General features: G+C 42.8%; 1 protein-coding gene and 1 pseudogene across 3 annotated transcripts in view; both read left to right on the forward strand.

Annotated features, from left to right (window-relative positions):
• Positions 1-2,092, forward strand: part of LOC123128245 (zinc finger protein CONSTANS-LIKE 10) — a 5,198-nt gene extending 3,106 nt beyond the window's left edge. For 2 of the 3 annotated variants that reach the window (XM_044548204.1, XM_044548205.1), the window contains exons 3-5: positions 187-387; positions 696-967; positions 1,362-2,092. In XM_044548204.1, the coding sequence (XP_044404139.1) occupies positions 187-387; positions 696-967; positions 1,362-1,491 (603 nt within the window). In that variant the 3' untranslated portion in view covers positions 1,492-2,092. The remainder of the gene's footprint in view (positions 1-186; positions 388-695; positions 968-1,361) is intronic. The other variant, XM_044548206.1, reaches the window with a different exon arrangement.
• A 5,563-nt stretch (positions 2,093-7,655) lies between these two features.
• Positions 7,656-7,794, forward strand: LOC123132822 (uncharacterized; annotated as a pseudogene).
• Positions 7,795-8,452: the final 658 nt, after the last annotated feature.

The following is an 8,452-nucleotide window of genomic DNA, read 5'->3' on the forward strand; positions in this document are numbered from 1 at the left end:
TGAAGTAGCAGATGGATTTGTATTGTTGGCAAAATGTTTAAAAAAAAATCTTAATCTGAACAGTCAAACAATTGCAATATTTTGGAATTCGGGGTCTTTTTGTGCATCGTCACATGATACTTAAAATGGCCTCCTCCGTCACTTTGTGTCATTGTATGCTTATGAAATGTTGGTTGCATCATTCAGGTACCCAGTGTAACAGATGACGATATGTTCAATGATGGCAGAATATATGAAAACTTCTGTGTGGATGATAATGACCTGACATTTGAGAATTATGAAGAACTGTTTGGTACTCCACACGTTCAGACAGAGCAACTATTTGATGATGCTGGAATTGACAGTTTCTTTGAATTGAAGGAAATGCCAGCTGCTGATTGTGACCAGGTTTGTATTTTTCTGCATTAAACTTGCTCTATCAATTATCTTTATCTGCGGAAATTACTCCCGATCTTCAGTTTTTCCCCTTCCCCCCAAAAATCAGTCTTATTTACCGCCCTCTGTACCTCCCGGTTAGAAGTTGCTATGTCAAGTTCACTCGTCAAAATTCAGTTGTTGGCCTTTTAGTTTCACAGCAAAGTAGTGAAGTTTCTTATCCATTCAAGGATTGTATTGCAGTATCCTATCAAAAGAGAAGGCATGCAGTCCATTTGATGGTTAATTGACTATTCTAAGACAATTTTTTGTGCTTTCAGCAGCTCAACCCCATGCGACCCAAATGTAGCAACGCGGTATCTGCTGATTCCAGTCTTTGTGTTCCTGCAAGGCAGGCCATATCTACTATTTCCCTCTCGTTCTCTGGTTTGACTGGTGAGAGCAATGCTGGAGATCACCAAGATTGTGAGGTATCACCACTGCTCCTTATGGGCGAGCAACCCTGGCTTCCTCCTGGTTCTGAAGGATCATCTGCCGGTGGTAGCAGAGGTAGCGCTCTCTCACGGTACATGGAGAAGAAGAAGAGAAGAAAGTAAGCACACCTCGTTGTGGCATTTCGTCTATTTTTTCTGATCATTTTTAGCAACACTAGAATTTCAGCGATCACCAATACATGCTTTAAGAACAATGTCTGCAATCATCATTTCCTGTTCAGAATTCTAAAAGCTTTACATTTACCAAGTAAATACTCGCACACGTGTCTGATGGCTGTGAAATCACAAATACTCTGTTAAGTTCAGCTAAGCTTTTCTTTATAGCTGTTTGTTAAAGGTGGCCTGTTACTTCTCTGACATGCCACCAGTTAGCTTCATCAGGCCGCATCCAGCTTTTAATTGTCTTTTTTTTTTGCGGGTGAGCTTTTAATTGTCTTTTTTTGTGTGCAAAAATTACTAAGCATCCTTTGGTGGCATTACTTTTTTTGACAGATTCGACAAGAAGATCAGGTACGCTTCTCGCAAGGCCAGGGCAGACGTGAGGAAGAGGGTCAAGGGCCGGTTCGTGAAAGCGGGCGAAGCATACGACTACGATCCGCTCAGCGACACACGAAGCTACTGAAGCCCAAACGCCATTGGCAATATCATCCAGTGTCAGACTAGCAACAATTATAAACTTGAGCAGCTCATGTGGTGTTGCTCGCACTAAGCAAGAGCGCATGCAGGGGAGCACTAGCACTTGTGCCGGACAGCGCAACCGGAAAAAGCGCTAAAAAACACACCAGCTGGTGAGTTGGAAAATACTACAGATAGAGAAGCTGCAAATACGCAGGAAGTCCATGCTATGCCGCTGCTCCATTTTCTTTCTCCTTGGAAGTGGACGGAGCGTGCGTGCATATATCATTTCCTTCTTGGTGGGTGGTTTCGATCACTCTCCACCATCTGCGCATTAATCCAATACGATTACAGGGACTAGTCCTCCCAGCTCACCACCCACCGCATGCGTGGGCATATACCTGCCACTGCTTCCGTGTGCGGTGCGCTGGCTGCCAGGTCCTTGATTAATTATACTCGTGTGCTTAGTTTCTTCCTGTGACATTATTTGTTTATGACGCAGGCGCTGGCAGCCTTGTTTTAAAACGAACTGCGGTGCTTGTTATAACTTGTAAAGTCTGTTCCTGTAATTTAAAAGATGCTGGGTATGAAGTGGAAGCTTCCATGTATGTCAGCATGTCGACGCTGGGCCTCTGTTCTTTAATCTGTGCCAGAATAGCCATTCTTCAGGTCAGGCAATAGTGCACGTTTTCTTGACAGGCAAGCTGTGTTCATCCTGATCAGCGAGTGAAATGCATAAAACCACCACAATCGTGTCCTAACTTGCAACAATTCAAAACGTGGCAAAGTGCACCGAAAAGCTATCCTAGACAAGAGCAAAAAATACTGACAGAAAAAATTGCGCAGTATTTGACGTGTCTAAGCGTCCACGTGGCGGCAGAGCTGACCGCGAGCCGTAACGGCTGGGTCGGGACTGCGCTCGGTCGGAGCCAAGGGTTGACCCCGGTCGGTGTTCGGCGGTCATTCTCCCCCTCCCTCGCTCCCTTTGCTGTTGCGTTCCTCCGCTGCACCCTCGCGCTCCTGTGGTTGCCGCGCTGCTTGCCGTTGCTTGGTGATAGAGCTCAATCCAGGCCGCCATGGTCTCTTGGAGCGACGGTGAGAGCAGCGACGACTCCCTGGAAGAGTTCGACTCTCACGTAAGCTTTCTCTTCTCTGTCTCCTAGGTTAGGGTTACGATTGCTTGTGATTTGGGGATATACTGGATTTGAGTGTGTATTTAAAACGAATCCAGTCTACGTAATTCACTAGCTCTATCTGATTTAAGCTCAATCTAGCCGCCTCCGACCTTTAAAGACTTTGACTTTGAGGGCATAGAGGATTTCGAGTGCGACCACAAGAAAAATGCTAAAAAAATTGGAGCTTTCTAAGGCACTCTCACTGGAAGGAGGTTTTATGGTTGTGCGCATGATGTAAGTATCCATCTGTCTATGGATGTGATATTTAGTAGTTTAAAAGGCAGGATAATACAGTGAAATATGAATTGTGTCAATTGAAAAGCTAATTTATTTTCCCCGCAAAAAAAGCTAATTTATTTAGTAGATTTAACCAAGTTAATGTACTAATGGAATCGATATCTTATGTAGTTGTAATCCTCTGCAAACATGAAACACTCTATGCATTGACATGTCACCATTTTGATTGGGTGTTGTTGATTTTGTTAGGTGTGCAAGTGTATTGTTGCTGATACACTGTATTGTTAAGTGTTGTAAATTTTAATCATCTATTCCAAAAATACTAATCAAGCATTTGAAAAATGTTAAATGTGTATAGAAAGAATGTTGACCATGTATTCAAAAAATATTAAATGCATGTAGAGAAAATTTTAAATGTGTGTAGAATAATGTTGACCACGTATTCAAAAAATGTTATTTAGGCATTTGAAAAATGTTAAACATGTACGGAAAAAACGTTGACCACGTATTAAAAATATTAATCAAACATTTGGAAAAACATTAAATATGTATAGAAAAAATATTGACCATGTATTAAAAAATGTTAAACTTGTATTTGAAAAATGTTAACCAAGGATTTGAAAAAACATGTTAAATGTGTATAGGAAATATGTTGATCATGCACTTAAAAATGTTAAGAAACATTTGACAAAAAAATAAATGTGTATAAAAAATGTTGACCATGTATTCAATAAATTTACTTTTGTAGTGGAAAATTATATGTCTATTAGAAAAATGTACTGGATATACACCAAAAATGTGTGTAGAAAAACTATGAAACCCCGAGAGAAAACAAAATAAAAGCAATGAAAAACAAGAAAATAAACTAACAAAACGGAAGGAAATGAAGAAAAAAATAAAGAAATAAAGAAAAAGCTACTGAAAAACGAAAATGGGTCAAAGAAAACCAAATAAAAACAAAGAAAAAGGAAAGAAAAGAAAAGAACTCTTAAAAACAGAGAAATAAACTAAGGAAAAACAATGAGAAAATGAGAAAAAAAACAGTGGAAGACCGGCTCTATTTCTTCAACTAGGTCGCGACTCGCGACATACTAACTTAACATGAATCAGACGATGGCGCAGTGGCAAGCGTCAGTATGCTGCAAGTGAACGATCTGGGCATGTTACTGTAGATGTTCAGGCGAGTCTTCCATTGTACTCGCTATAAGCAAGATATGGCGTTACAGATAACTGGCGCCTTCGTTCAAGAAAAGAAAAACTTGTGCCTTCAGCGCCCGAACAGTACGCTGGCGGTCACGGGCACCATAGTGGGCCGTGGCCCAGGTATCTCATTCGCGATTACCTTTGTATCCCTCGACTTTTCGGTAATTGCCTTTGGCTCCTAGGTGCATATGCACCCATTGTCGAAATCCAAATTCCGAGAAGTTAAAAAATTCAAAACAAAAATCCCGCGTGTATATCCGGACATTTTATGTGCGTTCACAAGGTTTCAGTGAAAAACGACGTTTTTTGTGGCTTGTGTAAAAAAGATAAAGAAATGCCTCGTGAATAGTTAGAATGAAGCATCAGAAATTGTCTTTTTTACACAAGCCACAAAAAACGTCGTTTTTCACCGAAACCTTGTGAACGCACATAAAATGTCCGGATATACACGCGGGATTTTTGTTTCGAATTTTTCAACTTCTCGGAATTTGGATTTCGACAATGGGTGCATATGCACCTAGGAGCCAAAACGCCACTCTCTCGACTTTTGAACTTTGAATAAATTGCATGCTGTTACTAAAAAAAGGATTTCCCTCAAACTGCTAAAAAATATAACTAGATTTCCCTCAAAAAAATGGTATCGCACAAGATAAGGAAAAAGGTCCAAGTTTTTGAAGATTATTATTTTCTTATATTCCAAAGATAATAAAAGATGTTCATGAAAATTTGAAAGTTCACAATTAATGAAACAAGTTGTGAATTAGATAAAATTTGAAAAAAAATTAAAATATGTTCACAAAATTCAAAAAAATATGTGCAAATTCAAAATAGTTTGCAAATACGAAAAAAATCACGAATTTGAAAAAGTTCATGGATTTAAAAAATGTTCACATATTTTAAAAGTTCATGATTTTTGAAAAGTCTGCGGGTTTCATAAATGTTCACAAAGTTCAAAAAATTTCTCGGAATTTTTAGATTCAAATAAAGTTTACGTATTACCAAAAAGTTTAGAAATTTGAAGAAAACATCGATTTATTTTTTAAAATTTGGTAAAAGTTCATGGATTTGAACATCATTTTGCTAATTTGTAAAAATTTCATAGATTTTTCAAAATTAGAAATTCTTTGATTTCAAAAAGTTTGGTTGTTCGACAAAAGTTCACAAGATTAAATAAAGTTCATGGATTTCTGGGGAAAAAAATCAAAAAATTGATAAGTTCATGGATTTGGAAAAGTTCAATAATTAGAAATAATGTTCCAAATTTGAAAGAAGTTCATGGATTTGAAAAATGTTGAGGAAATTCGAAAAAGTTCATGAATATGGAAATTGTTCATGAGTGATAAAAATTTCAAGACATTAAGTTCACAAAAATTAAAAAAGTTTATGAAGATTTAAGAAAGTAAAAACTAAAAGGAAAAAAGAAATAAAGTAAGATAAGAAGAAAAAAACACCAAAACCGGACAAGACCCGGTCCAGAAAAACCATAAATGGAAAAAATGTTGAAAGCTTCTAGAAACTGGTGTGGGAAGCTTCCCGAAACCAGAATGAAATCTTGCTACAATCCATATATGGGTCGGCCCATGTGCTAGCGAGGGGTGATCGGGCGTGGGCGTAGTTAATAGAATAGCATTTAACTAGCACTTGAAGCATGGAATAGGAAATGCGGGGAGCGTGTCCCATCCCTTCGGCCCATGACCTTGAGGATGTGAGCAACCCGCTCCAAGATGAAGGTGTATGTGTTTGTTCTCACTATATGGCCAGGCCCAGCTCTCTACCTCCGGCCCATGTTCGGACGTTTCAAGACTAGCGTGAAGGAGAGTGGCACTCTCCCTTATAGCGCCCAATGACCAGTAGCCTAACACCCCATCCCCTAGGAAGCTCCTCAAGTGGTAATGGCGGCCCTAGCTTTGATACCAATTGTTAGCGCCCCATCCCAACCCACGTTCAAGCATTTCCAGTGCGCATCGGACATGCTACCATAAGCGGAGAACCCACCACATCACAAAAAACTAGCTTGGAGTGAGTGTGACACTCTCCTTATAAAGTGGTCCCTACCCTTCTCCCGTAATTGAGGCGGGACTAAAATCATTGGTAAAGTCCAATCACCAGTAGCCTAACAGGCCAGTGCTTGCGTGTGGGCCTCGATCGCTCTTGGGGAAGCACCAACCTGACCTGGAACACCACTCCGTACTTCACTGTCATGGCCAACGCCTTTGCCCCCCCGGTGCGCCTCCGTGATCGGCGACACTTCCAAGACGACCGTGATATCGACATGTTCTACGCCCCACTCTCCCAGCTGCTCTCCGCGGAGCCAAACGGGAAAGTTCCGACCAAGTTCTACATGGGCCAGGTCCGGAACAGGCACTGGAAACCGGTGGGGTTCCTCAACTTCACCTACAAGCTCGGCAATGTCTACGTGGCTCCATCAATGGACCTATCAGCACCTCCCAAAACAAGTATGTGGGATGTTGTTCTCCAGAAAGTATGTGGGAGGCTGATTCTACCGAAAGTATGTGGGGGCTGATTCTCTAGAAAGATTTGAACTATATTTAGCGATATTTCATAAAACATTTTCTTTTGGTGGCTCAGCCCGCGATTTGTGCGACTCATGATGTTGTGTAGGTAGTAGAATCATAGTTTAAGCATTTTGAGAAGATAATGATTTGGGTAGTGGATGGTGACTGTGTCGGCATCAAGGTATTGCAACGCCCTCAGCCGCCCCAAGCTGCCTCCGTTCACTATAGCACTATAGTTATAGTGTTCGCTGTTGAATGAGTCTATAGCCTAACCATAGGTTGTTAGGATCAGCTCGTGTGCTGTATAGATAATGATCAAGTTAGGTTGTTGTAGATAAAATCCTAACTGAATTGTATATATCTTGTACCCTGCTTGAGTATAAATGGAAGGCAAGGCCTGACGCATAAGTCACGGCAATTCATTCCTTCTGACTTGGTATTAGAGCGATAAGATCCTCTCCCATCGATCTCTCCCTCCCCGCCGCCGCCATGTCAGGCCCTGCCGCCATCAACTCCACCTCTGATGCCCTCACATCTCCCAACGCCGACGTCCTCGCCACCGCTGCTACCTCCTCCGCTCCTGTATCGGTCTCCTCGATCAGCAATCTCATCATGATCCGTCTCACAAGGGACAACTTTCTCCTCCGGAAGATGCAGGTTGTCCCAGCGCTCCACTCCCATGGCCTCTTCGGCTACGTCGATGGCTCGGTGCAGCTGCCGTCCTACACCATCACCAACGGCGCCGATGCCGATGCCAAGGAGGAGGCAACCCGCTCTTCCTTCAGTGGTACCAGCGAGACCAGTTGGTGCTCATTGCACTGCTGGGCTCCATGATGGAGGATGTGCTTGGTCAGATGACACTCATGAACACCTCCGCCGCTGTCTGGGCGGCCCTCCATGACATGTTCTCCTCGCAGAACAAGGCGCATCTCATGCAGATGCGTTTTCAGCTGTCGAACCTGAAGAAGAAGGACCTCACCGCTATTGAATACTTCAACAAGATGAAGGGCTTTGCTGATGCTATTGCATCCATTGGCACACCTCTTGGCGATGACGAGATCCTCGGCTACATGCTGGCCGGTCTTGGGTCTGAATTTGAACCTCTAGTGGCCTCCATCACCGCTCGCGAGGAGCCGATCAGCCTTGGCAGCTTATACGCGTTCCTCGCTAACGCCGAGCTTCGCATGGAGCAGCAGGCATCCGTGGGCGAGCTCCACTCCTCCGCCAACTCTGCAGCACGCAACTCTGATGGCTGACGCAATGGCGGGCGCGGCGGCCATGGAGGTCAAGCTGGAGGCCAAGGCGGTCAAGGCCGTGGCCAGGGGCATGGCCGGGGCAAGTACATCAAGTGTCAGGTATGCTCCAAGTTTGGCCATGATGCTCTGCACTGCAAGAACCACTTGAACCATGCCTATCAGCCTGAAGACAACCGTGAGCGTTCTGGAAACGCCATGCACTCCGGCGGCGTCGAGTATCCGAGTTGGTACATGGACTCGGGTGCCACCGATCATCTGACAGGCGACCTCGACAGGCTCACCATCCAGGAGCGCTACAACGGCAAAGATCAAGTGCAAGTCGCCAATGGTGCAGGTTTGTCTATTTCACATATTGGTCAATCTGCTATTTCTGGCTCATCATGCCTACTCTATCTTCGCAACATATTGCATGTTCCACATGTTAGCAAAGATCTTTTATACGTGCACAAGTTAACCTCTGATAATGATGCTATTGCTGAATTTCACCTTGGTCGTTTCTATCTTAAGGACCGGGCTGAAAGAAATATGCCCTAGAGGCAATAATAAAGCTATTATATATTTCCTTATATCATGATAAATGT

This window comes from Triticum aestivum, chromosome 6A (assembly GCF_018294505.1).
Source record: "Triticum aestivum cultivar Chinese Spring chromosome 6A, IWGSC CS RefSeq v2.1, whole genome shotgun sequence".
NCBI classification, from domain to species: domain Eukaryota; kingdom Viridiplantae; phylum Streptophyta; class Magnoliopsida; order Poales; family Poaceae; genus Triticum; species Triticum aestivum.